The 27,410-nt window shown below is 40.3% G+C and overlaps 3 protein-coding genes across 3 annotated transcripts in view; 2 read left to right on the forward strand and 1 right to left on the reverse strand.

The window, feature by feature from the left end:
• The first annotated feature begins 503 nt into the window (after positions 1–503).
• LOC108935463 (uncharacterized) overlaps positions 504–27,410 on the forward strand; it is a 211,051-nt gene continuing 184,144 nt past the window's right edge. Inside the window, exons 1-5 of the mRNA XM_029254840.1 lie at positions 504–994; positions 2,400–2,723; positions 2,959–3,015; positions 3,118–3,282; positions 3,518–3,574. Coding sequence (XP_029110673.1) covers positions 968–994; positions 2,400–2,723; positions 2,959–3,015; positions 3,118–3,282; positions 3,518–3,574 — 630 coding nt within the window. The 5' untranslated portion in view covers positions 504–967. The remainder of the gene's footprint in view (positions 995–2,399; positions 2,724–2,958; positions 3,016–3,117; positions 3,283–3,517; positions 3,575–27,410) is intronic.
• On the reverse strand, positions 6,675–11,654 carry LOC108935462 (cytochrome P450 2B4-like). The gene is made up of 9 exons (XM_018754058.2): positions 11,123–11,654; positions 10,358–10,517; positions 10,041–10,193; positions 9,408–9,568; positions 8,866–9,039; positions 8,514–8,655; positions 8,078–8,265; positions 7,767–7,908; positions 6,675–7,446 (listed from the first exon to the last, which is right to left on the reverse strand). Exons 1-9 carry the CDS (start codon positions 11,312–11,314, stop codon positions 7,256–7,258), a joined length of 1,503 nt encoding a protein of 500 aa, XP_018609574.1. The 5' UTR covers positions 11,315–11,654; the 3' UTR covers positions 6,675–7,255.
• Positions 13,386–26,590, forward strand: LOC108935322 (protein O-linked-mannose beta-1,2-N-acetylglucosaminyltransferase 1-like). Its single transcript, XM_018753832.2, has 22 exons — positions 13,386–13,500; positions 13,838–14,081; positions 14,321–14,423; positions 15,179–15,294; positions 15,532–15,597; positions 16,022–16,135; positions 16,667–16,784; positions 16,877–16,975; positions 17,093–17,220; positions 17,468–17,538; positions 17,895–17,970; positions 18,061–18,144; positions 18,432–18,473; positions 18,566–18,624; positions 19,338–19,410; positions 19,700–19,828; positions 21,671–21,796; positions 22,579–22,643; positions 22,766–22,810; positions 22,987–23,122; positions 24,397–24,506; positions 25,525–26,590. The coding sequence occupies exons 2-22, from the start codon at positions 13,962–13,964 to the stop codon at positions 25,604–25,606; spliced, it is 1,962 nt and encodes a 653-aa protein (XP_018609348.1). The 5' UTR covers positions 13,386–13,500; positions 13,838–13,961; the 3' UTR covers positions 25,607–26,590.

A 27,410-nucleotide genomic window follows, 5' to 3' on the forward strand; every position in this document is an offset into this window, starting at 1 on the left:
AGGAGGGACGGTTGTCTTAAAGAGATTCTGCAACCGGGGAGTTGTGGACTGGTGCTCTTTATACCTGGCTGCACTGATTACGACCAGTTGCTTGTGGTTGTGACATTATTTTCAAAGCAAGACTCCAGAGAACCACTGAAGTCCAGCCACAGAGCCCCAAGGGGTCTATGGACCCGATGTTGCAAATCCCTGATTCAGGCAATGAGTTTTTCTAAAGCAACTTACAATCTCAAGTTTGTATTCTAAGGTATTTACAACTGTTTACCTGTTTATAGAAGTGGGCAATTTGCACTGAAGCAATTCAGAGAAAAACTAAAACTTGGAAAGCCCGAAGTAAGCCAAACATGATTTTTTTAAAAGAAATATTCTGGGTTGTATGCAAAGAATCCACGAAAAGAGCAGACTTACAAACACGTTTCTGAGATGATTCAGTTCCATAACTGAAAAGACACGGATGGATGCCTAGAGGACGGACCGCTCAGCGCTCCTCCTCCTCCTCCTCCGTCGCTGTTATGGCGGAGCGCATTCTCTCATACTGCCTGGAGCTCCAACAGACGTGTGCGCAGCGCACTGACCACGTGAACGGCATGCCACTGTACAGACCTCGACTTACTGCATTCCGTAATGTTATTATAGATGGGAACGTTGCCTGTCTTTAAATGTGACGAAAAACTGTCAAAATGTGTTCCAAGGGACGCTAAAAAAAAATAGCGTAGACGTCGTAACAACGGAGGACGGACGGAGGTCGTATTCAGCAATGTCCAGAGCAAGCCTTAACGTGCCCCCCCATATTTCTTTATAACTCCAGAGAGTACTGGCTGTGTGATATATTTTCGGCCCCTACCGACAGACTGTGACGCCACAAAGATTCGTGTATGTTCTGCGGTCGGACGTCTCCTAGACCGTCACCGTGGCGTGTTTGTGAGGAAATGAAAGTGAAAGTGGGAGTTAGCGCTCACTCCGCGCCATGCCTTCCCAACTGGCTTGTAGCGAGGTAAGCATAACGTGGAATATGTGTATTAATATTGCTGTAGCTGTGGCTAAGTCTTGCATTACAATGTAACAGGTGATAAAAAAAATCACTCGTGGATAAACTAATAAATTTATCAGCTCATAAGAACATAATTGCTGTTGGAACACCAAGGTTTTTGTTGAGTGAAACTGTCATTTTATATAATAATATATTATATTACAACCTAAAAGCAGGGATAAAATATGTGTACAATATTTAACTTTGTACCCAAAATGCAGGGCAATGCATTTACTGCACACTGGGATACCTGTGAGATTTTGTAATTTACATCTATTAACTGTGCAGTTACATCTGTGTTAGGTAAAACGGGGTACAATGTAACACAAAATTTCATCACCTATAAGTCCCTGAAATATTTGTGTTTTCACTGAGGTTACAAAAATGTGTTTTCCTGTGACAAGATTGCATTGCTTATAAATCACAAACACAAACTCATCAACGAGCCAAATACCTGTGCATCTGAAGGATTCAATGATTTTGTCAGGCATCATTGCACAAGGTTAAGCAGTTCCAACAATGCCAAGGATGTCATAGATTGACATGCTCTTGCAAGGGTTTTCTCTTGCATGAGCCCGCTGACTGACAAAAGTTTTGAAAGGGCCGTTACTGACAAGATCAGGGGGTTGCAGCTTGTGTGAACAGTGACAGTAATGATGAGGAGAGTGATGTGATTCTAATACAGACATCAGTACCTGGAATGTACAAATGGGAGATGTGGTTGTCCAAAATTAGAAGAATGGGTTTGGCTGGTGATGGTCATGTGTTGTTGGAAAAGTGTTTCAAGTAAGCCAGAAAGTCATCTTTGATCCAGCTAGAACCATTGGAATATCGATCCTGGGGGTGCACCCAAAACAAAATGGTTTTTGAAGGTCTGGGAAAAATTAAAAATGGAGGGATGTGGTTCCCCATGGCATTGATGGCACACACCAGTGTGACGAGAATTTTCAGGTAACACAATCCGTCCAACAGCTCGTGTTCTTTTTTTGGAGAGAATTTGATCTTGACAGGGTACTGTGCTTATACCTGTTTCATCAAGATTATATATTGAGTCAGGTGCAAGGTCCGTTGGGTTTGAGGAGTTCATTGAAATTTCTGAAGAACTGCTGTACAGCTAGTTTGGAAGGCAGCATTTTTTTATTCACCGGGTCAAAGTTCTTTTTTCCCCCTGTTTACTTGGAATTTCTTCACTGCCCTCTGCCCTTTTCACACATGGTAGAAATAGTCATTGTGCATGTACTCAGGGTTGTTTAGCGATGACGGCACATTGTCCTTGACCCAGTAAGTCGCTGTGTCTTTGTTCCTCATGCTACTTTGTACCCCACTTTACACTAATCATCTTGAAATTATTTCTTTTTGGGGGAAAAAGTCTAAGGTGCACAAGGAGATTCTACAGCTGTTATCTCAACACCCTTCTGGACTGAAGGTATCTGACTTCACTGCAGCCTATCGGAAAAAGTACTGTAAAGATCTAGTCCTCTCCAGACATGGATTCAATAAGCTGACAGGTCTTTTCAACGCCATGAAGGATTTTGTGGATATTCTGGAGTTAAATGGAGATCAATTTGTCAAGATTAAGTCGAAGCACATTCACGAAGACCAGGCCTCAGGATCCTGTCACTATGAGGGCCCACGGCATTCACGAGAAGACTCCCCGGTTACCGCTCTGTCTTGCCAGCACAGCTCACTCTTGGTGAGAAAGACTGCTGAACTCCTAATATCTACTAATATATACTTGGAATTCCTTCACTTCCTTCTGCCCTTTTCACAGATGGTAGAAATAGTCATTGTGCATGTACTCAGGGTTGTTTAGCGATGAGGGCACATTGTCCTTGCTCCAATAAGTTGCTGTGTCTTTGTGCCTCGTGTTACTTTGTTCCCTACTTTACCCTACTCATCTTGAAATTATTTCTTTTTTGGGGAAAAAGTCTAAGGTGCACGAGGAGATTCTACAGCTGTTGTCTCAACATCCTTCTGGACTGAAGGTATCTGACTTCACTGCAGCCTATCGGAGAAAGTACTGTGAAGATCTAGTCCTCTCCAGACATGGATTCAATAAGCTGACAGGTCTTTTCAATGCCATGAAGGATTTTGTGGATATTCTGGAGTTAAATGGAGATCAATTTGTCAAGATTAAGTCGAAGCACATTCACGAAGACCAGGCCTCAGGATCCTGTTACTATGAGGGCCCACGGCATTCACGAGAAGACTCCCCGGTTACCGCTCTGTCTTGCCAGCACAGCTCACTCTTGGTGAGAAAGACTGCTGAACTCCTAATATCTACTAATATATACTTGGAATTCCTTCACTTCCTTCTGCCCTTTTCACAGATGGTAGAAATAGTCATTGTGCATGTACTCAGGGTTGTTTAGCGATGAGGGCACATTGTCCTTGCTCCAATAAGTTGCTGTGTCTTTGTGCCTCGTGTTACTTTGTTCCCTACTTTACCCTACTCATCTTGAAATTATTTCTTTTTTGGGGAAAAAGTCTAAGGTGCACGAGGAGATTCTACAGCTGTTGTCTCAACATCCTTCTGGACTGAAGGTATCTGACTTCACTGCAGCCTATCGGAGAAAGTACTGTGAAGATCTAGTCCTCTCCAGACATGGATTCAATAAGCTGACAGGTCTTTTCAAAGCCATGGAGGATTATGTGGATATTCTGGAGTTAAATGGAGATCAATTTGTCAAGATTAAGTCGAAGCACATTCTCCTCCAAGACCAGGTCTCAGTATCCTGTCACTATGAGGGCCCACGGCATTCACGAGAAGACTCCCCAGTCACCCCTCTGTCTTGCCAGCACGGCACACTCTTGGTGAGAAAGACTGCTGAACTCCTATTATCAGCCTTATAGATAGTTTCTTTTTTTTAGGTCATTTGGTATATAGTGCTCCTTGAAAGTGTGTGAACTCTATATGGATGGTGATTGTTCATGTATAAAATATAGAAATAAACTGAAAAAATCTAAACCTTAAATCTTTAAATAAAGTTATAAAATGAATAAATGATTATTAGTTACACACCTGATTCTACTTACCTACTTGGTTTAACCAATGCAACTTGGGGTGCACTTATTCTTGCACCTCCACTACTTCTGTTTTTCTATATGATTTCCACTAATCCTACATATGGAATTGCTAATTACACACCTCTTATGTGAGATGAGAAAAACTGATCCTGAATAAATAACCGTTTTATGGTTATTCAAAAACTAAGGCACACAAGGGGTTCACATACTTTCGGGCAGCACTGTATACCTTTTTCATAGTATAACATTCCTGTTAAAGTCAGCCTTTTACTGTCTGCAAATTCATTTAAATTGCTTTATTTTCTCTTTAATGTTCTATTTTGTTTCTTTGCATTATTGGCCAATCTAAAATATAAACATTGAGCATCTGCATATGTTTTGTTTGTGAGAGTTTTAAGTCTGTGGTACATTAAAGCTACAAAAGAGCTGAACAAGGTCAAGTAGAAAGCCACACAGTATTACAGCATAATTAATGAAGGCAAACTGCCTTATTATGTTGCATTATGATAAGTAATGTTAGCTGTGGAAATAAATGCGTCCATTTTAATTTGGTGATATTTTAGCATCAGTGGGTTTCAATTTTGGTGCTCAAGAATTCATAACTTCTTACCATTGACACTAATGGTAATTACATCTTCAAATTATGAAAATTCTTCTTACAAAGGGTTTTTCAGGCACAGATTACCATGTATAGCTTTATTTGTGGTTTTTATAGCTCTAACCTGTGAATAAGTGGAAGAATAGTTGTATTTCATAGCTTTTATGGATTGTAGCTTAGCGGTAAAAGAGACTTGGGAATTACATAGAAATTGAGTTATGGAAAGATGTCAAGTCCCCATTGTTTCATAAGTTGAAGAGCAAGTGTAATTAGCTAATAGAATTTGTTTTTTTCATAAAGTGACTATAATGGTTTTACCATAGACCATAATATATACTTCTTTATTCCCACAGATGTCAGAGGAAAACCACAATAGTGCCACCAGAAAGTCCTTCAGGCATGATCAAGATCAAAGTCAGCAACGATCAGGTATGGGTAGGCTGATTATGTGAATTACTTTACTGCATACATGCTTACAAAATTTAACCAATTGATTTTAATGTATCAAAACACCCATGTTATAGTTATCACAACATGTGTACCTGACACGTGGAAGTTTTCTCACATGGTTTTCTTTTCTACTGGTCTCTTTTCCTCTGTCTTCAAGATGCTGTTTAAGCCACTATTATGCAACCGTATGTTCAATAACTTGAGTTCGATATTGAACAGTTAAGATTTCTGGTGTTTTATAAATTATTTTCTTTATCTGCATTACAGTGAACTGTTTCAAAGAAGATTTTACTCTGCCACATTTTCTGTTTGTATGTTGGAATCTGTGCTAGGAAGTCCAGTGCCTGTACAGACAGACCCAATGAAAGAGCTGAAGGCTTCCCTTCAGGCGCTCATGAAAAAACATCCGCAAGGTGTACCACTGACAGCTGTTCGAAGATCCTGCCCCACCCTGTATCACCCTGCACTACTGAATAATTATGCATCTGTGAAGCATCTCCTGGCCTCTCTTACTGATGTGGTACAACTGCAGGGTATTGGTGTTCAGACCCTTGTTCATCCAGCAGCTGTTAGGACAAAATCACATTGATGCATATTCTACATGCACTATGCTTATTTTTTTCCTCAGACTCTTACAATAATTATAGCTTTCAACATTTAACCAAATAGTAATTACAATGGAAATTATAATGCAACATAGAACAGTGAAGATAATTTGGAGGCTTATCATAGACAAGCTGTGTGATAATTTTTCAGTTCATTCTAGCACAGTATAATACTTGGCAAAATAAAATGAAAGGAAGGTACAAATTCTGATAATACTTGTGTTACAAATAATTATTTTATTATTTTTATTTTTTATAGAGGGGGCGTGGTGGCGCAGTGGCGCAGTGGGTTGGACCACAGTCCTGCTCTCCAGTGGGTCTGGGGTTTGAGTCCCGCTTGGGGTGCCTTGCGGTGGACTGGTGTCCTGTCCTGGGTGTGTCCCCTCTGGCCTTTGCCCTGTGTTACCAGGTAGGCTCCGGTTCTCCGTGACCCTGTATGGGACAAGTGGTTCTGAAAGTGTGTGTGTGTGTGTGTGTGTGTGTGTGTGTGTGTGTTTTTTATAGAGCGCTGTTCTCACATAGTGACACAGAGCATTTTAACACAGGCATACAGCAAGAAAAATTGATACAAACAAGACAGTCAACTAATGGCTACCATAATGAAGAACTTATTATAGAGCTACAAGTATACCTACTGGCCACCGGGGAAAGGAACAAAAACTCCCAACTGAAGGTTGAGGGAGGAAAGAAACCTCTGGGGGTCCACGGGCCAGTGGTTGCCCACCCCTCTTGGGCATTCTAGAAAGTAACAATTTGTAAGCCAGCATTTAACAAGTAATTGTAATGTTGGTAAATGGCATCTTGGATCCCCAGCTTGGCATGGAACGTCTCGATAATAATGCATATATTGTTTTTGTCCGCCCGTCCTGGGTGTGTCCTCTCCCCCTCTGGCCTTGCGCCCTATGTTGCTGGGTTAGGCTCTGGCTCGCTGCAACCCCACTCGGGACAAGCGGTTTCAGTCAATGTGTGTGTGTGTGTGTGCGTGCGTGTGTGTGCGTGTGTGTGTATGTGTTTTTGTCCAGAGTACATAATTACAACTTCTGTAGTAAATGCAACTGCAGCATGTCATGCTAGAACAATGGAAGCTGGGGCGAAGGTGAGTAGGACCCAATCGCGGGTTCTGTTTATTAACAAACAAAGCCAAGGAGCAAGATGAAGAGCAGTAATCGGGGACAGGCGAGGGTCAGGCGCTGAGCGTTCAGGGTTTCTTGGAGCAGACAAGGGCGTAAACGACGAGACAACGCAAAGGTCGGTAGCCAGGAGATCAGGAACTTCGAAGGGACAGGAATCGTTGGACACACGGGAGTAGCGGTTGCTCAAGTGAGGTTCCGCAAGCAGACGTGGAATCCCGGTCCTTTTATCCTGTGCCGCCTTGATGAGATGCAGGTGCGGGTAAGGTGCGCGTGACACAGCATTTTTAGATTGGCTGTTGCTTTTTGTTATAGTCATAGTGCCTAACCTTGAAAATATATTTAGGGAAAGATGGAATAATATAGAATGTGACTTGGACAAACTGTTGAAACTCAGTGTGTTGGAAAGGATCCCTCACTTTTTGCAGTCACGACTATGGCAGAGTATCATAAAGGGTCGTGGACCTCTGACAATACCAAAGATCCCATCCCTGTCATACGAGTCAACACCGGGAGGCCAGATGAACTTGAGGTGCTGTATTAGTGAGACGAAGAAGATGAAAAGCTCCATTCTGGCCAGCTGCTCCCCCAAACACACTCTGGGTCCTGAAACAAGACCGGAGCACCAAGAACAAGCTTAATTCAATTTAATGCTTCTTTATGTATTACACACACCAATGTGCTTAAGACAGCTAGCAACAATAAAGTAGACTTTTAAACTTAAAAATCAGAACTGAAGAGAGGTATACAGCACAAAGAAATTTTAGAGGAGCAAAATAGGGAAGCCAGACTTGAGACACTATACACCCACCTGCAATAACCTAATGTAGTCTATACCCTACACTAAATAAAAAACAATAATAAAATGTAATTTAACAAGTTCCATTGTCAGAATGAAGAACAGAATAGTAGAAAGCATGTTTCACCCAAAGAGAAGGCCAGAAATGCTTCATGTCTGAAGAATTTTCCTTCGTCATTGAGGAAGTTTCCCGGGTTAAATTCATAAGGAAACTTCCAGTGATCTTTGTCAGTTAAAATGGCTGTCATGTTAACAAAGACCTGTGTTCCCTGTGAGAGAAAAAACACACTTTAACAAACAAAAAAGCTACCATAAGCTCTGCCTGTGTCCAAGAAACCTGATACAGCAAAATGTCATAAACAGATTTTTAACAAGAGTGCCTTCCAGTTATTAATACCGACATCTAGTCCTAACATGGCGCTACCATTTGCTCCTTACTTCGGCCAGATGATAACCCCTCAACTGAGTGTCTTTGGTGACTGAGTGTACTACTCCCAGGGGTACGATGTTGGCAAACCTCTGTATCTCATGGACAGTGGCATGAACATAGTGCATGTTGGCTCTGTCATCCATGGTTGGCAAACGATCGTAGCCAAGCACTTGAACAATCTCCTGATGGCATTTCTCTAATGTTGGAAATATACAAGAAGCTATCAGAAAGCTTCATATACTTTGTTACATTTACATTTACATTTATTTAGCAGACTGTTTTCCCCAAAGCAATGGTACAATTACTATTAACTAGTATTTAGCGGACACCTTTGCCTTCAGGGGACTTTTTTCCACCTTTAACACTATGTGTGCTATGCATGCAGAAACACCACATGACACCACATACATCAGTGTAATGTGTTGGTGTAAGATCATAGAGAACCTTGAATATCTGGGTGCTCCATCATGAAAATTAGACCCCATCGTAACGTGGTGGCTGTAGTATCTGTTCCCGCAAAGAAGAGGTCAGCCACAGTCATAATCATATTCTCCTCAGAAAAAGTTGACTCTGGATTGGATTTTTGCTGTTCAGGTCAGAAAAGAAAAGAGAAGAAGCTCTATAAACAGACAGGACATAGGTTGACTTCAGTTTTCATAAAATTAGAAAACTTTTTCCGTGTTGCCTGTAGAATCATCGAATACACATAATTAAGACTGTGAAGATATTTATTTTACATTTTTCACTGCCAAAGTCCCTAACGTCTTTCTTAACTTAAACAGGTATATTCTCTTACAGCTTCAATTTCTACAAGGTATGTATCAATGAAGTCTCTGAGGTTCTCTCTGTCTAAGGTGCTTTTATGTTCCTTCACAGCCTCCTCAAAAAAAGCTAGCAGCTTGTTGGCATTTCTCTTGATATTCTGCTGGGGTCCAGGGAGATACTTGATGAATGGCAAGAAATTCGTAATCTGACAGGGAAAAAGCGAGCTTGTGTTATAACATGTTGTCAGAAAGCTAGCCATTTGTACCACAGATAAAGGAATAAATACATAAATATTACATAGGCAAGAAAAATATAAATATTTAGGGAAGGTTCATAAAAGAACTTTTATAAATTACATAAAACGTGAAGTATAAACTGCAAAACTTTCATCTTATTAATTTTTTTTCTTCTATATCCAGCAGAAATTTCTATCCCAAATATTAAACATTTTTGCATTAGTTTACAAAAGGTATAAAATGATGAGCAATTGTATAAGAAACATATAACAAAGTGCTTTGATATACTACTAAAGAAGAATGAAGGTCACAGATGTAAAAACAACATAAATTGTACCTGACCGACAGGAGAACCTGCCAATATGAAATTTCTGTTTGTAATTTCCAGGAAGTAGCCAAAACGCTTGTTGTCATAATCAAAACGGTTGCCGAAGACAATGGAGCAGATGATGTTAGCGACAGCATTTTGAAGACAATGTTGAGGATCAAAGCTCTTACCTTTACATACAGAACAATGAGTTAGTGTCTGATAGATTATCATTCAGTACTCTACCCACTTGATCCATTAACATGAAAGAAATAGATGGCAGTGAAGCAGCAGAAAGTCATTCAGAATGTCTCCAGTACACGATGCAGCAAAACTGAAATACATCTCAGCACAGCTTTTAAAAATTTCAAGTTCAGTATACATGCATTGCAGTTAATAGAAACAATTTGTTCTGACTGGCTGAACAGCATTGCAATACAATTTTAACATCTGAAATCCAAACATGAGAAAGATGTACCCAAGCAAAACCAAGTACTGCAGCTTTGTTCCCTAAACCTATTGCCTATTTTTATATGCAGCTTTTATAGCTCTGCTTAAAACACTAATAAGCTTACTTAATGAGAACAAAGGAGGCGTCACTACACATCGTTTACACTTTTATTCCCTTTTCTTGACACTACATTTTGCTATCATACTTTTTACCTTTATGTTTCTCCAGCTCCTCTATCAAGTATCTGGCTTCTTCAGAAACACGCTCTTCCAAAGATTTTTTGCCCAAACCAAAATTGCGTAAAGTTTGTAAAGCAAATCTCCTTTGTTGCCTCCATGAAGTACCATAAGGAACAGTCACAATACCTGTTTATAGTAAGAAAACAATAATTGCTTGTTGTTAAATTACACATTTTACTTAGACAATATGCAATTTAAAAGTTTAAAAAGTCAACAGCCAGTGCTGTCAACTGTCAGGACAGTAGTGTCCAAGGGCAGGGGAAAAATACAAAGAATATATTGGTATTTACCCTTTCCATTGGTAACCCAATCGATAACAGGTATATAAGGCCTTCCAGAAAATTCAGAAGCATTATGAACCAAAGCTTCCTTCACAACATCGATGGTGTTCAGCACTATGGATGGTTCCCGACCAAAATGAAAGGAACTGATTTCTCCATACTCTTTGATCTATCGTAGAACAGAAAACCAACATTTTTTTTCACAAAATGACTACTGTTTTACTTTTTTACACAGTTGTACAGTAGTTGGTTGGACAGGACTCATTTGTAACGTTGCACACATAACAATAAACTTTTTATTGAAGAGAGCAAAAAATACTATAGAAAGACAAAGTCATGATTTGTGTAAAGGTTTTTTACCAGAAAGTAGAAACAATGGTATAAGTAACATAAATGTAAATTAGTGTAAAGCTCTTGAATAGAGAGTACTCAATCCTGTTTGAGAGATATCTTGGATTATGCTGTAAATGTAAGAAAAATTTGATTTTTGGATTTGGCATATATATATATACAGAGAACTGTATCAGATGTAACATTCAGACTGCATCATAACACACAAAGAAGGCTGTAGGAATGAAGTTTAAAATGTATTATTTCAGTAACTTGGTGAATAATATAAAAATATACAATAAACAAAATATTATATACAGATAGATAGATACTGTATATATATGTTTTTATGCACGGCACAAGGTCAGAGCCACATACAGGTAGAGATCAATATGTCCACACACATAGATTAATATTTAACACAGGTCCTTTACGTCATTTTACCTTATTGATGAACTTCATTGGTGCTTTAATTATCTGAGGCAGATTTCCCACAAAGGGGAATGGCTTTGGCCCAGGTGGCAACTTGTTTTGGAAAAATCTTATCCTGAACATCTCTGAGAAGAACAGGAACAGCAGGCCAAAGAAAACAACTGAGCCCAAATTACTCCAATCCAGCAGTCTGACGATCTCCATTGTTATGTTTTCTGCAAGGCGAACGTGAATTTTAGTGACCTCCCCGTCTGTCCGCGATCCCTGACTGCTGGGCCTCTCTTCGGCGACAGAATCCGGGGAAAGGGAAATGCTCTGACAGGGAATGTGTGTGGTTGCATAAGATTGACTTTCTTTATATGGAGAAACAGGGAGGGGAAAAAACTCTGCCTTTGACCTGTACACATTCTTATGGTGGGTGTTTCTACGAGCAAGTCTGTTACCTGAGCTCCAGTAAAATGTGATATAGCTTTCCCAAGTAACCAAACTAATCCAATACAGCCTGTTTAGGCTGATTTTTGTCACATTTAGCAACTTCAATACAAGCAGCTTTTTCTATTTTTTAAATGTTAGAGGGTTTATGGATTTCATAATTGTGTGTATAATAACATTTGTTTCTGTGATTTATTTTGTCCCAGAACACATGCTGACTAATTTGTAATGATTTGCCTTTGCATAGTCAAATTCCTACACTGAAACGGTATCTTATTTTTTTGCCTTTGGTCTTTGTCTGTTATTTTTAAACTTAGTACACATTGATGTGTTACTGTGTGACGGAGCTGAAAAATATATTCCAAAATGTCAGAACATATTTCAATGTTACATTGATCCATTTTTTTTTTTTAGAAATTCATACACATATACTACACCAAGACGTCCCAGTTACCATCATGTCGTTTAAATATTTATTGTCTGTTTTACCACAATATTTCCATGCACTGTGAAATTTTGCCTAAGGCAGAAAGTTAACAAGTGGGTTCAGTTATATATTTTGAAGCCAGGAAGAGGGATTGTTATGGGAAAGACTTTGTTACTGTCTTGACAATGTATTTTATGTAATGGCTTTTTTGTAAGCTTTGTTGACCAACTGTAGGAAATGTGGTTTTGGATTTGTTTGATCTGAGATTTTTTTATGTCTGTTTTTAATTGTGTATTGTATTAATAACTTTAATAAATAAAGTTTAATGGAAAATAACAAGTAGGGTGTTAACTCGGTCTGTATTAGAAGGTTTCCTTAACTTCAACACTCTGCTGACTATCACACAACAAAATGGCATTCACGCGGCTTACAAGAGTACTATGGTTGACAAGCACTGTACCATGGTATCACAATTCTTTGGCATTCGATAAGACAAGTTATAGTTATTGTTATTGCAATTATTTTTTACTATTAATTTTACTAGTAACTTGCTTGCACAACATGCACGTCCCCAATAATCTACCGATCGCTAAGACTTTAAGCGGGAAAAGTGTTTTGGTACTTGTTGTGTGGTTTGTAGTGCCCCCTCGCGCTAAGATGAGTAAATTGCATCAAATTTGCGCTGTGCACTAAGAAACTGGTTGGACGGGTCCGTCTCTTCACAATTAGAAAAGTCGAACTGAAGTGCTGTCATTTGGGGTTGTTTCCTTCATACAACATGCATTACTGAATTATTACTGCGTACCTACATTACTTGTAATAATAATAATAATAATAATAATAATAATGTACTGAGGCATAATATTCTACGAAGCACTAATAAATTACTTAAACGGACAGTTACATAACTTAACGTTTTTCAGTTCTGGACTTGTTAGAAGTTTTCGAGAGTATGCCTTGTTGTCCACACACACACATACACATACATGCGCACACAGTATGTCGTGGCGCCTAAGCGGTGTGATTAGGTGGGTTCAACTCCACGTCAGTGTGTTGTGAATTTCGCATGTTTTCCCGGTGTTTAAATGGGTCTGTAACGTGTTCCTACAAACAAGGACGTGTTTCGGATGTGTGTGTTGCTGTGGCATAAACGTGTGAAGACAAAAGGACGTTTACTGCAGTGTACCTAGCACTGTAACCTAAACACTAGTTTAAAAATCACTGAATGTCATCTGGGTGAAAGGCGACTCTGCTAACCGAATAAATGTAAATCTGACAGCAGGAATAACATCCGGGAGTGGCGATAAACTAACGGAAGCTATTCCCCAAATCCGGCATTCGTTAAACCGGAAGTGAAGTAGGGAATCCTGATTGATTTCTGGGACCCTGAGACTGTTCACCGGAAGTTGTTCTTAGTAGTCCTTCTACAGTAGTGCGGCATGTAGCGGCGTTGGGGTCGGTTAGCAATCATGTTTAAATCCGTACCTGTATGAAGTAAACATCGCCGACGAAATTATTAACGGCAGAGAAAGTAAGAATTAGACACATCTCTTTCTCGACTTTTAAATGATACTGACGATAAATATTCAAATTGGGAGAGAGTATCCTCCAAACTTGCGCAAAATGCTCACAATGATTCAATGTTCGCGAGGAGAAGCAGGTTCACACACGAGCGCTGAACCCACGGGCTGCTGGTGTGTTGAATAAACTGAGAACATGCGGTTGTTGATCCGATAAGTCTGTGTTGTACAGACCAAACTGCTTGACTTAGCCAGTTCATTTGAATGTTTTGCTTATGACATGATAACATAAGTTATGTCGCTGATCCATGGCATGATGATGATGATGATGATCGTCCTGCACCTCAGATGTGGTGATGTAACAGGTTGCCTGCTCTTCGTGCACGTGCTGCACTGACAGATGGCTACGTAACTTGGAGGAGCCGCACGCGCACCGTGGACACGCCGCGCGGGTCCTGCTCGCGCCGCCGCCATGGACACGTGGACGCCGAATCCGCGAGCCAAGCCGTTCATCCCGCGACAGCAGCGGAGCCTCTACCTCACCTGGAAGTACAAGCTGACGAGCAAGAGGGCGCTGCGACGCCTCTGCCAGGTGAGGAGAGCAGCAGGCAATGAGCGCCTGTGCAGCTGCAGGCCTTCGCGAGAGAAGGGCTGGTCCACCTACACCTTGGCAGGGTGGACTGGGGGACACGCAGCACTTCCTGCAGGGAATTTGCTACACAATCCAAAAAAATTAAAAAAAAACAACACCTGAAGATGTCAGTCCCTCCGTTGGAGTATTGTAACTGTGGTGGGTTATCCTGACCCGTCACTTTCCCTTCTTCTCCCCAGGCTGGAGCCGTGCTGTTCTTGCTGGTGACGGTGGTAGTGAACATCAAGCTAATCCTGGACACGAGGAGAGTAGCGGACGATGAGGAGGCAGGCCAGGATTATGGTGAGATTGCAGCTCAGTCCAGTGAGAACCAGGGTGGTCTCATTGCACGTTGCTGTCTGTCATCATAACATTTACTTTACCTTTAGCTGATGCTTTTCTTCAAAGTGACTTACAATGGATACTATGTAGTGTTACCAGCCCACACACCTTATTCACCATGGTGACTTGCACTGCTAGATAGACTACTTAACAATGGGTCACTTATCCATACATCAGTGAAACACTCTCTCTCTGTCACTCTCACACTATGGGGGAACCTGAACAGCATGTCTTTGAATTGGGGGAGGAAATCAGAGCAAACCCACGCACACATGGGGAAAACATGTAAACGCCACACAGACTGAGTGGGGATCGAACCCACATTCTCTCAGACCACCCAGGCGCTGTGAGACAGTATCACTACTCGCTGTGCCGCCCAATTGTATATCCATTTATACAGCTGGGTAACTTTTACTGGAGCAATTTTGGGTAAAGTACCTTGCTCAAAGGTACTACAGCTGGAGGTGGTAATTGAACCTGTGACCTATGGGTCCAAAGGCAGTAGCTGTGTAACCGCTAAGCTACCAGCTGTCCCTAACAAAGGAATGACACTGTTCAGAACTGTTGGATGAGTTGAGCATTTTTTGTGGAATTTATTTGTTTTTATGTAATACCCAACCAACCAAACATTTCTCATCTGTACTGAAATGCATGCCGATCAATGCCAAAATTGATTCCAACTGATATATCTACATGGTTAATTGTTCGTTCTGCAGATGAAGCCCTGCCCAACATGGAGACCCCCCGTAGACCACAAAGCGGGAGGAAAGTGCTGGATATTGAGGTGTACTCCAGCCGTTCTAAGGTCTACGTGGCGGTTGATGGAACCACTGTGAGTTCCTCACCCCCTCAGATGGTTCTTCTTTTCCTTTAGCCACCACAGCTGTTCCCCAAGAATAATTCTTAACTTGAATTACTGAAAGCAGACTTGCTATTTACGCCCAGGAAAACTGAGATCAGAAATATTACACATTCCCCCCCCCCCCCCCCCCCATTATTTCTTTATGGTGTGGGCAGTATTGAAATTGGAGCTGGTTGTTTTAATGTGATGTTTTCTCTTTTGTCAAAGGTCCTGGAGGATGAGATGCGGGAGCAGGGGAGGGGTGTTCATGTCATTGTTCTTAATCAGGCCACGGTGAGTGACAGTGGACCACGGTAATGCTCAGAAATTCAGTGTCTTGAATTACATTCGTCAACTAACAGTTCTTGAGGAGTTTCGCTTAACAGTGTGTAAGCATGGTGGTGATGTAGAGCTAAGACAGTGCCTGCTATTTGAACAGAAAAACAGTAGTGGTAGCTTGCTGGCTTATACTGTAGCCTTTGCTCTTGGCAAGAAAAGATACATGCAAATTAAGTTTACTGCTCACATTCTTCCTATATGTTTAAACATTTTTTTTCCAGAGGAAATACCATTTTATGGGCGACAGTTTAGCTGAGCTCATAAATGTCAGTCGTTATGGTGCTTTGTGCTGCTTGTGTGCTGCAGAAGTTTTATTTTGCCTTTGTGCGTGTGTGTGCATAAATTTGTGCACATCTATAGTGATATGTTTTACTTCCAGGGGCACGTGATGGCCAAGCGTGTTTTTGATACTTATTCTCCTCATGAGGATGAGGCCATGATCCTATTCCTTAACATGGTAACACGTGGGAGGGTGCTTATTTTCACTATCAAGGTAAGTAAAGGGTCCCTATAGTATTTTTAATGTGTGCCACATACTAAAGCTATCTATGTGTGTATTTATGTCATAAAGTATAAAAAAAAAGGGGGGGGGGGTGATAGGCTGCTCTGTTTGAAATGTAGGGGCAGCACAGTGGTACAGCAAGTAGTGCTGCTGTCTCATAGCGCCTGGGTGGTGCAAGAGGATGTTGGTTCAATCCCCGCTCAGTCTGTGTGGAGTTTACGTGTTCTCCCTGTGTCTGCATGGGTTTCTTCCGGGTGCTCTGGTTTCCTCCCACATTCCAAAGACATGCTGTTCAGGTTCTCCCATAGTGTGTGAGTGACAGAGAGAGTGTGTTCCACTGATGTATGAATGAGTGATCCAGTGTAAGTAGTGTGTCTAGCAGTGTAAGTCACCGCGGTGAATAAAGTGTGTGGACTAATAAAGCTACATAGAGTTCATTGGAAGTCGCTTTGGAAAAAAGCATCTGCTAAATAAATGTAATGTGCCAAATGTTAATGGTTTAGCATTTGTTTTCCGCTGTAGGATGAGGGGACATTCCACTTAAAAGATGCTGCTAAGAACCTGCTGAAGGGGCTGGGCAGTCGGGTGTCGCTGACGCTGAGTTGGAGGGACATGTGGACCTTGGTGGTGAAAAAGGGAGGTACGCAGCTCAAATAATACCTGGATCACCTGATACTCAATCCTTCACTTTGCCCCTTGTTGTTCACTTCTCGTCACTGGGTGATCTTACAGGTCAAGTGTATGGAGAGAAACACTCGAAATCCCCAGCCTTGTCAACTTGGGGTGAACCTGTGCTGTTGAAAACTGAGGTGCAGCTCACACCATCAGAAGGTAATGGTTCAAGACAAAAGATACAGCATATCTTAATGTCTGATGTGGACGTCTTATTTACGTTGTGATTATGATGAATGACGCTACCTGATGTGTTTGGTGCTTCGTTTCTGGCAGAGGCAGAGTGCCACTGGGCCGACACAGAGCTGAACCGGCGGCGGAAGGTGTTCTGCAGTAAAGTAGAGGGGTATGGCAGCATTTGCAGCTGTAAAGATCCAGCCCCCATCGAGTTCAACCCTGACCCAGTAAGCTGACCTGCCTTGTGGGCTGCCTGGGGTTGTGGAATATTCCTGTTTGGGAATGAGTAGTGTTGTCCTTATATGCCTGATGCTCCAGTGGCATACGTGCCTGAGCGTACATTTAATTTAATGAGATGGAACTGTATTGTGCATGGTTTAGAGGTTGATGTACAGCATAATGCTACAGTTCTAGCACCAAAATGTGAATACTTGAGTGACTAAAGATATATATTTTTTTTTTCTTATACTGCAGTTGCCAGGAAATAATGTCTACAATGTTCCTGTTGCAGTAATTGCAGGGAACAGACCAAACTATCTCTATAGGTGAGCCTGTTGTTAATGCCATGTGTTGCACTCGTTTTCAATTTAATGTTTAATATTTTCTGTGTAGCCACCAAATATGGTGGTGACTATCATATCTTCTAGTTTCAGAAATCAATATTTTCTCTATACTTAAAAAAAAGAAGTTGACAAGTATAAATCATTTAGAATTTTAAATTTAGTTTGTCTGTTTTGTGTTTGAATTAATAGATGCAACATGTGCTGGTAATTAATCTTATCTGAATTATTAATATATCTTCTATACCTGTGCATTAGTCCTATATATACTTATAGTAGTTCACTAATTTGTCGATTTGAACTAAAGTTCTTATCTAGTGTACGTGATGTTTCTTCGTCAGGATGTTGCGATCTTTGCTCTCTGCTCATGGTGTCAACCCACAGATGATCACAGTCTTCATTGATGGATATTATGAGGTATTTACTACCGTTCATCATTGAAATCATCTGTGTTCAGTTGTTTTGCGTACCACAGTTAATCACACTGATCTGTCCCATGTGACCCAGGAGCCAATGGATGTGGTGGAACTTTTTGGTCTTAAGGGGGTGCAGCACACCCCCATAAGCATTAAAAATGCCAGAGTTTCTCAGGTGAGACATTCTGGAAATTTCTGTGGGGAAACACTTGTACTCTTTGTGACAAGGAAGGACCATCATCATGCGAAGGAGTAGTGTTGTTAAATTACTGGTTAGATGAGATGAATCAATCAAATTATTCTGTTTATTCTTATCACCTTCTTTGTGACAATTGTGTAAAAACTGTGTTCACCTCTTCTGGTATTCTTTTGGAGACTGACACCTTTTGTGTATGTACCATAACGTCTCATGTTGTTTCTGTTAGGATTAAATCCAAATTTAAATTCTTTTTGATTACACAGCATTACAAAGCCAGTTTGACTGCAACATTCAATCTTCATCCGGTAAGTAGTCATTTTAGTTACTTTGGTAGATTAGTAATGTAATGTCAGTGTTTTACCCAGAGTAATTTTAAAGTGCACTGATTTCTTTGTAGGATGCCAACTTTGCCGTTGTCTTGGAAGAGGACCTGGACATTTCAGTTGATTTCTTCAGGTATGACATCTCACTTTACACAACTTGTCCAAGTATCCTCTGTAATTTGAATTATCCAAGCAGAAAGTAAGTACTTTCATTTTAGTAATTGAAAATCATTGTACATTTCCATCTTAAAAGCTATTCCGTCATATTTAATTCCTTGCTGTGCTTCAAAGACAAGCAGAACAGGTCCTTGTTCTACTGAGTATTATGGTTTTTGATCCACCTGAACACTTAATTGATCAACCTAGAAATGAATTTTGACTGCATGCCATAGTACAAATCATGATTAACCAGATTACTTGAGATTACTGGAATGTAAGAACTCCCTATCTGTCATATTTCTGTTATTTTAAAGATGTGCTAATAAAATGTTTCCTATATATGCTTATTTTGGAGAAATCCTTCTTATAACTCATTTGTTTGAGCATGGTTTCAGATGTGTAATGCATTCATTTTCAGTTTATGTTAAGGCTGAATAAAAGGTCAGCTACACTAGAGAAGAATAACATTTCGAATTGAATTATCTACATGTTTTTGGTATATTAAGTGTCCAGTAGGTGGCACCAGTTTTCTATACAGAGCTGCACAGATAAGTTACAGTAGGTTGTTTTAAAAAGTACTCATGCTGAAATGGTGGGTACACTAGTACCTCATGGGTCATGTTTTGAACTTGTACTGCATACTGAAGCTGACCTGTTCTTGTTTTAACCTTGCTATTATACTTACAGCTTTCTGAGTCAGACCATTCATCTGCTAAATGAGGACGAAAGCCTTTATTGCATCTCAGCCTGGAATGATCAGGTGATTCCTCTGCCCAAAATGTGCCAGTGAAATACGTTCACCGAGGCAGCTGACCTTACTCCATGCTAAAAAGTGTCATACTTGATTTCCTCTGCGACATCTTAATGTCTGTATGGATTATATAGATTTAATGGCATCATGTTTTAAAATATGCATGATTTTGTATTTAGAAAATCTACATTGAGGTTGAACCAGACTTTGTCACACAAAAGACTGTGAACATGCAGTTTTTTAATTGTCTGGGGGATTGCAGTGGTATCCAGACTCAAGTAGAGCGCATCTCCCACAGGGGTATGAGCACACAGCAGAGGACCCGTCCCTGCTGTACCGTGTTGAGAGCATGCCAGGCCTCGGCTGGGTCCTGAAGAAGAGTCTGTACAAAGATGAGCTGGAGCCCAAGTGGCCAACACCTGAGAAGGTGGAACTCCCGCTGCTGATCTTCATGTTCACTGTCAAGCTGAATAGCTGCTGTAGTTTAGATACTTTTCCTTTGGTCCTCCATTAAACTGGAAACTGGTCTAACTATGGAGATTATGGATGGACAACTATAGATTATCCCTGTTTCAAATGTTACAATGCAACGCTGCACCTTTTGACATCCATATTACTCAATCCTGCACAGGTTACACTCTTATGTAGAACTTCACATAGTATCACAAAATCATAGGATGCCATTTCCAGGTTTGAGACCCGTCTTGGTTTTTGTTACAAATTTTGAAATTATTGATTGAGTTTTCCTTAAATACTAGGTTTGTTTTTTTTATGGTTGATGAAGGGTTATAGTGACAGGTCCTTTTGAACCTTTGTCCCAAATTAGACTTTAAAATCAACTTCTATCAGATTGGTTTTTGGCAACTTTATTTGCTTCAGTTGTATCGCTTAAGTAGAATGGCAAAATTAGTATTCAACTTAATTAATATTAATCATCCTTTCAGCCTTTTAATTGTTCAGAGACAGGAAACAATTAAGTCAGTGCCAATGGATAAATATTTAATTCAACACTTAATTTTAACGTCAACACTTCATTAGTATTAAAAAACACAAAGGCATTACTTTTTTCAGTTACTACAAAACCGCATTTGAAAGTCAACAGCTCAACTAGTTTAAGAGTACAGCAGGGTAAAAAATATGTTTCAGGACTGTGAAGCCCTGCAATGGAGAGTAATTTAGACTATAACTCTACCTTGACAGAAATGGTGTTCTTTACACAAGACATATTCACACATGTCACCACAATAGAATGCCCAGGAGGGGTGGGCAGCCACTGGTACTTGGACTCTCAGACCCTTATTTTATTCCACTTCTTCACAGCTGGGAGTTTTTTTCTTCCCTCTCCATAGTTACCAGCTGGCTTGTCCTGGTAGTCATTTATGTCTGTTGCCTTAGAAAATGGATATTTGCATTGTACTGTTCCCGCCTCTTTTGTACCACGCCTTTTCCAAAGTGTTCAGCGCTCTGTGTCAGCCTGGTGAGAAGAGCGTTCTATATAAATACATGGAATTAAACTGAACTAGAAGTATAAGTTACATTTATATTGGCTTCACCAGTTTCTAAAATCAGAAATACCTTTTACAGCAAAAAAAGGCAATGGTTGTTCTTGTAGAAGAAAGCAAGAAGTCTCAAAACAGATAAAATGAAATATTTAATTGGATAATCAAGTTTGAGCCAATATGCTACACAGTGTACCGCTAGTGATGGGAAGTCACAATGTGCTTCCCTGTGCCTTCCGATGTAAAGAAAGACCGGCCGCATGTCCGCAGCATAAACTGATTAGGTTTAGGACAGAAACAAATGGTTCAACGAGGTGTGAAAAAAAGAGGAGCATGGCCTGTCTGCATGGGTCAGTCGTAAATCCCTCGAAGGGCACAAAGACACTAAAGATAAGGTGATATTCGAATCCAGAGAGGTACGCAGCATGGAGGCAAGGAGTTGTTTAGCACCAGACAGGAGGTTAACGCAGATGTCCTCCGGCACTGTTTTCAGTGCAGATAAGAATGCTATACATTAATTAAGTAGACTCAGGCTTCACCCCAGAGGAATTTTCCAGTGCTTTCCACCCTCTGCAGTAGTGTTATGGTTCTGCTTATCTAGGCTTTCTTCAACTAAACTAGAGTCCTGTGTGGATATTGTGCTTTGTTTTGATGAACTTCTATATTATTGACTATAAGAGCCTTGATTACTCTCTTAAGGGATTTGTTTGAGAGCCATGTGAAGAAGGCCCTGATCTGCAGTGTTCCCTTGTTTCTGTCTTCTCTTTTAGCTGTGGGACTGGGACATGTGGATGCGTATGCCTGAACAGAGGAAGGGCCGTGAGTGCATCATCCCAGATGTCTCCCGCACGTACCACTTTGGCATCATCGGCCTCAATATGAACGGCTACTTCCATGTAAGCATCTCGTCACGATATCGAGATGAAATGGCCAGAACACATTCCACATTGCACCACCTTTTTACCATGCTGTGCTCATCTGTTATGCTGAACAGTGTTTTTAAAGGACTGCGAGATGTTCAAAGGCATTTATTGACCCTTACTTTCCTCTAAGCTTCTGTTGTGATGTAGATGGGTTTACTTTGTTGGCTTTTTCCAGTTTTATCCAGAACTTTATTGGTTTTGGTTATGTTAATTAATTGTGCACATAGAAATTAAAAAAATTTTTTTTTTTTTTTTTTTAGTGCTCACTCTGCTCTTTCACTTGTGTAGCTAAGCCATAGGTAATTACTTGGCTCAGTGATTATGATGCTATTGCAGACATTCCCGCTCAGTTGTCTTATTGTTTACGTGACATTTTTGCACTTGTCAGAAGAGTGCTAATAATTGTAATGAAAGCTGGCACAAAGTGTATGCTTGTGAAATGCAGTAATACATTCTCTAACACAATCTGTTGTTGTTAAGTATGTTTAACTATTATAACGCAGTGTTTATTATCAGTTTATAAGCAAAGCATTTTTGTTTACTTTGAGTTTGGAGAAAAGCATCTGCTAAATGAATAAGTGTAAAGGTGTCAGCTGTTTTACCAGGCCTGAATTTTTACAAAGAATTTTTGTTTTTCAACCACTGTTTCATAACGAGATGACTGTTGGAATTGCATATAGATTGCATTAAGCTTTCTGGAACATTATTATTATTTTTTTTTTTTAATCTAAGCTGTCATTTTGTGTTACTTTTAGGAAGTCTATTTCAAAAAGCATAAGTTCAACACAGTGCCTAACGTTCAGCTCAAGAATGTGGAGAGGTATGTGCTATATGACTGGCTACTTGTGCAATACAGGTGTGCAACTTAAATATTTTGAGCTTAAAATGACAAACTATTAATGTAGTTTTGCAGCACTGAATTAATGTAACTGTGTTCTCTAGGTTGAAAAAGGATACCTATGAATTAGAGATACAGAACTTACTGGGGTGAGTTTGACACTGATACCACACTTAAGTTATTAAGCCACTGCTACCTCATACCACTTATAAAATGCTGCATGCAATTCCCAGTCTTTCCTGGTTCATACTTCATGCTTCTGATACAGATGAAATTGTCCTCTGTCAGCAAAACTTTTATTTTGTGGATTGGTCTCCATCTGCAGGGGGGCAGAGCTCCTCGACCACAGCAAGAATCCGTGCCTGGACTCTTTCATCCCAGACACAGAGGGCAAGACGTACATTATGTACATCAAGATGGAGCAGGAGACTGATGCCACAACGTGGACTGAACTGGCAAAGGTAGAACCCTGGACACTTCTGCTCTCTCGTTACTGTGCCTTTGTGCAGGGATCCAGACTTCAGACTTTTTCCCGCCTTTGCACCTTTGTGGAACTGTTTTAGGTCACAAAATTCTGACAACACTTAGCCCTCATGTAATAATGTATAATGGAAAACTGCTACAACAGCATTATGAGAGTATATACCCTATTTAATACACTGGGACCGTAATTCATTACAGTAGGATTTTTGCCCCTTACACAGTCATTTTGTTTTCACAACGGGTGGGAAAGGAGTTGTTATAATAATACCTTTGATCTTGCGTTATTTCATCCAGTAGCAGGTTTTGAAAAGGAACAATTAAGTCCCAGTGTAATACAGTTAGTGTGTGGCTTTCAAATTATCTTGTACACTGCTAAAAACAGTTCAATGGGGAAAACAATCATAATTAGTACACACAAAAATGAATGAGAAATCCAGTGTTTAGAAAAATCTGGTCACTTCCGCAGCTGCTGTGCAAATTTCATGCAGACTGATTAATAATTTTAATTATTAAATTTTTTGTCAGATTAATTACTCGATATAAACTATCTATACAGCAAGGTGTTTTTACTGGAACAGTTCATGGTAAGTTCCTTACTCAGAGGTCATGCAGCAGTAGCACTGAACGAGGCTTCGGCTGGCAAACTGATAGTTAGTCCAGGTTCTTCTTGCTGTCCCGTCCAATTTTTTTTAATACTAAAACATTTACAGCTTTTGTGAAGTGGTTTATGAACAAGTACAGTGCAAGTAATGCTGTGGAGTTCAGTGTAGATTTTGATCGCTTTGATTGTGAAGGTGCAGCATCTGTTAATTTCTGTGTTAACAACAGTTAACCCTGCTAAAAATATAAAGAAGTTGTCACTGAGATTGGTGTGCCAGTGAATCTTCGACATGCATAGACAAAAAACCTGACAGCAGCGTTCTTCCCAAGAGCCACCTCTCCAGTGGTGGATTCCCTGTAGCTACTCCTTTTTCCTGCTGTTCTGTCATCCCTGTCAGAAAACTGGAGCATAAGTCCCACAGGAAAACTCCTATGTACTGCGGTTGAGTTGTCACTAGGAAGAAAGTATGTGCCCGGACTGTCATGGCCAACATGGTGGGTTTAGAGTCAGTGGAGTGCGACCCAGACAGCTTCTCTTGATTTGTGTCTCTGCAGAAATGTGTTGTAGTTGCTGAAATTGATGAGTGGAAGTGAACGGATGCCTGCGAACATGGTGTGTATTTGTGTCAGTTGTCATCGTGATGCTCTGCAGTGCCTACACGTGTGGGACCTGGATGTCCGAGGAAACCACAAGGGACTGTGGCGTCTCTTCAGGAAGAAGAACCACATCCTGGTTGTGGCAGTCCCTGTCTCTCCTTACTCGTAAGTTAATTTGATGTTGTGGCTGATTTTGTGTTGTCTCTGTTCGTTTGACAAGATATGTGAAACTGGTCAGTTAGTGCCATGTGAAGCAAATAAGTAAATGAAAAATTTTCTATTCATAAGTGTTTCTAAAACCGGCTTTGTGTGTAACTTGTTGAATCAAAAACAATTTTTCAGACACTTTTCCGTGAAGCAATGTACAACTCAGTAAATAAAAATGCATTTTCCAACAAACAAGAGCTTTAGATAAACATGATCATAGTACAGTTTGTGTGACGATTGTTTTGATGCCTGTTGAATCGAGTCAGATGATACAAAGACTACCATGGCAGATGCAAATTTATGTAACTGTCAGGAGGTCAAGAGAGAAACTGGTACAAAAGAGATGGTTTCTGAAACCCTTCTTGAATGCTGCAAGGAATTCAGGACTTCTGAGGGAGAGAGGGAGCTCATCTCACTGCATTGGAGGAAAAATTGAGAATCTGCAAACTTTGCTTTGCACCCCTTGCTAGTGGAAACACCAGGCAGCCAGAGACAAAGGAGTGCAGTGATCTTGGTGAGGTTTACAGGACAATCAGATCCTGTGGCTATTGGGAATGCAGTTCCTTTGATAGTCTTGTAGGCTGTAACCAGATTCTCGAACTTGATACAGGCAACTACAGGCAGCCAGTGGAGAAAGAGGAGGAGGGGAGATGCATGGGAATTTGGTTATTTAGAAAAGGTCAAAAGGATCAGTGAGATTATATTGCAGTGTTGCACTATTACAGTACAACATGTTTTCAGTGTATGGACTGTGTGTGTGTGTGTGTGTGGTTTTCCTTGCATGTTTCAAGTATGTTGCAATAAAAACTTGTATAGAAGTAAAACTGAATTCAGTTTTGTTGGAATTGGCTTGAACTGATTTTGCAAAATTAGGTAATTCCTATACAATTGTAGATATTCTGTATATGTGAACATTCTCTGTGTCAAATTTACCTTAATGATCTCTTAAGCTACAATTACCTCATTTTGTGTTCAGAGTGAAGAAACCTGCCCATGTAACCCCCATCCACTTGGAGCCCCAGCCCAAGGAGGAGGGAGTGCCCGTGGAGCAGACGTAACATTGGGCTCGGGGGCCACACTGGACCTTAACTACTTGCCACCGCCTTTCAACCACTAACCTGAGGCCTGCTGGGTTCTGAGGGGTGAATTTACAGCAGGACTAAAGGCCATGGGCAGAGAGGAGGGTCTGACAGCTCCATTGCCCTGTACTTTAGTTTTATCTTGAGCTGTAAGTAAGCGGTTTGGCAAGAAGGTGCTCGGCTTGGCTCGCACAAAACCTCTCGCACAGTATTAGCTGAGATGAGTTTGGGGAACTGACAGTGTTTCTTTTCTGAGGACAGAAAAGAACAGAGGGTTCGGCTTGAGCTCATTGCATTTCACTGAAATCATCAATGTAGTTATGTCAGCACGCCAGGAGACTTTACCGTGCTCCTCTGACGTACAGCTTACCTTCTGAATGATTCAAGCTCTACCTTATGTATGACTCAAAGGGAAATTCGAGACAACCACTCCAACCAAGAGAGGTGTTGTGGAACTGTTGTTACAAGCTTTTGTTGTGAGCCCGCATGTCAGACATGACTTTGTGATCTCATATAAACCCAAATCAAACCACTTTCGAACTACTGAATTGCATTGTCCATTTTGTACATACATTTTAACTTATGTCTATTTATTTAACATGTATGAACAGATGAATGGTTTTAGTTGATCGGCACTTTCAAGAACTATAAAGTAATGCATATAGCATTCTAAAGATCTTAATTCTTTCTTTGTGAGTAGCCTTCTCCCTTTTAAGCAGGTACTGTCAGATTTTGCTGAATTTTCAGCCTTCAGGAAACTTTGGTAGTTCTGTGGTTTTAAGTTAATGTGTTGGGGACTTTGGTTAGACAATAGTTTTTACTAACACATGAACACTGACTGCTCCTTCAAACACAATATATGTTGTGACCTGTGTGAATTTTAATTTTGTATTTACAAAATCTTTGAAGGTACTACTCTTTCAGAGTTTTGACAGTAGCCTTTAACCTTTGTAGCTGTCTGGGGTGACCCCGAATTTTTTTTGGGTTCAGTTATGTTAAAAGCTGCTGTGTGTTTGAATGGTAATGAAGAGTGATTAGTTGCTCTCATTACTTCCAAAACTGAATTTTCAGTGTTAAAGTTTACATGAGAAAGATTGATAGAAAAGAACACTACCAGAATATAATATTTTCAGCAAGAAAAGCAATGCCAAATTATAGTGGAAGCAATTTCTCAAACTTGTTAATGCTGAAAATTGTTCTTATAACTAACTTCTCTATGCAGCTCTTTTGACTGCTTTTAAATGCTTGATGTATGTTCTGCATCTTCATGAAATTTGTGTTGATTTGATGGTGCCTAAACATTTCAATGTATGTGGTTTAACAAATCTCATGTTTAATATGTTCATAATTATACTGCATAAGGGATTTTTTTTTCTGTCCTCATACTTAATAAAATCTATTCCTTTTTTATTTTGGTCTGCATTCTTGCTGATGGTCTCTGGGTAAACATTGTGCAGCTGTATTGGTACAGCAGAGTAAATGCTCACGCGTTCGAGTATAGCGCAGAAGATGGTATGAATAAAGGATGAAGGTTATGCTCTGCACAACGCTACTGGAACGACAGGTTATTGGCACATCTTATATTGTATTCACTTTATTGCTGTAATTTGAAATCCCTACCCTTACTGTACAATTTCTAGAAATAAAGCAGTGTTACTGCTTGTCTGCTGTAGAGGAATGTTATTTTACATTTGGAGATTGACTCTATGAGAGGCGCAGGATTTTCCGCTGCAGTTTGTGTGTGCAGTATCAGAGAATACAAAGTGTAATGCTCGTTTCATAA

The sequence above is a fragment of the Scleropages formosus genome, chromosome 9, assembly GCF_900964775.1.
Source record: "Scleropages formosus chromosome 9, fSclFor1.1, whole genome shotgun sequence".
Classification (NCBI taxonomy): Eukaryota; Metazoa; Chordata; class Actinopteri; order Osteoglossiformes; family Osteoglossidae; genus Scleropages; species Scleropages formosus.

Coding starts and splice junctions, on each gene's coding strand:
- LOC108935322 (XM_018753832.2), top strand. CDS start 13,962: ATGGACACGTGGACGCCGAATCCGCGAGCCAAGCCGTTCATCCCGCGA. Junction 16,136..16,666: donor TGCTTATTTTCACTATCAAG/GTAAGTAAAGGG, acceptor TTTCCGCTGTAG/GATGAGGGGACATTCCACTT. Junction 18,145..18,431: donor AAAATGCCAGAGTTTCTCAG/GTGAGACATTCT, acceptor TTGATTACACAG/CATTACAAAGCCAGTTTGAC.
- LOC108935462 (XM_018754058.2), bottom strand. CDS start 11,314: ATGGAGATCGTCAGACTGCTGGATTGGAGTAATTTGGGCTCAGTTGTT. Junction 10,518..11,122: donor CAATGAAGTTCATCAATAAG/GTAAAATGACGT, acceptor GTTCTACGATAG/ATCAAAGAGTATGGAGAAAT. Junction 7,447..7,766: donor ATTTCTGGCCTTCTCTTTGG/GTGAAACATGCT, acceptor GTCTTGTTTCAG/GACCCAGAGTGTGTTTGGGG.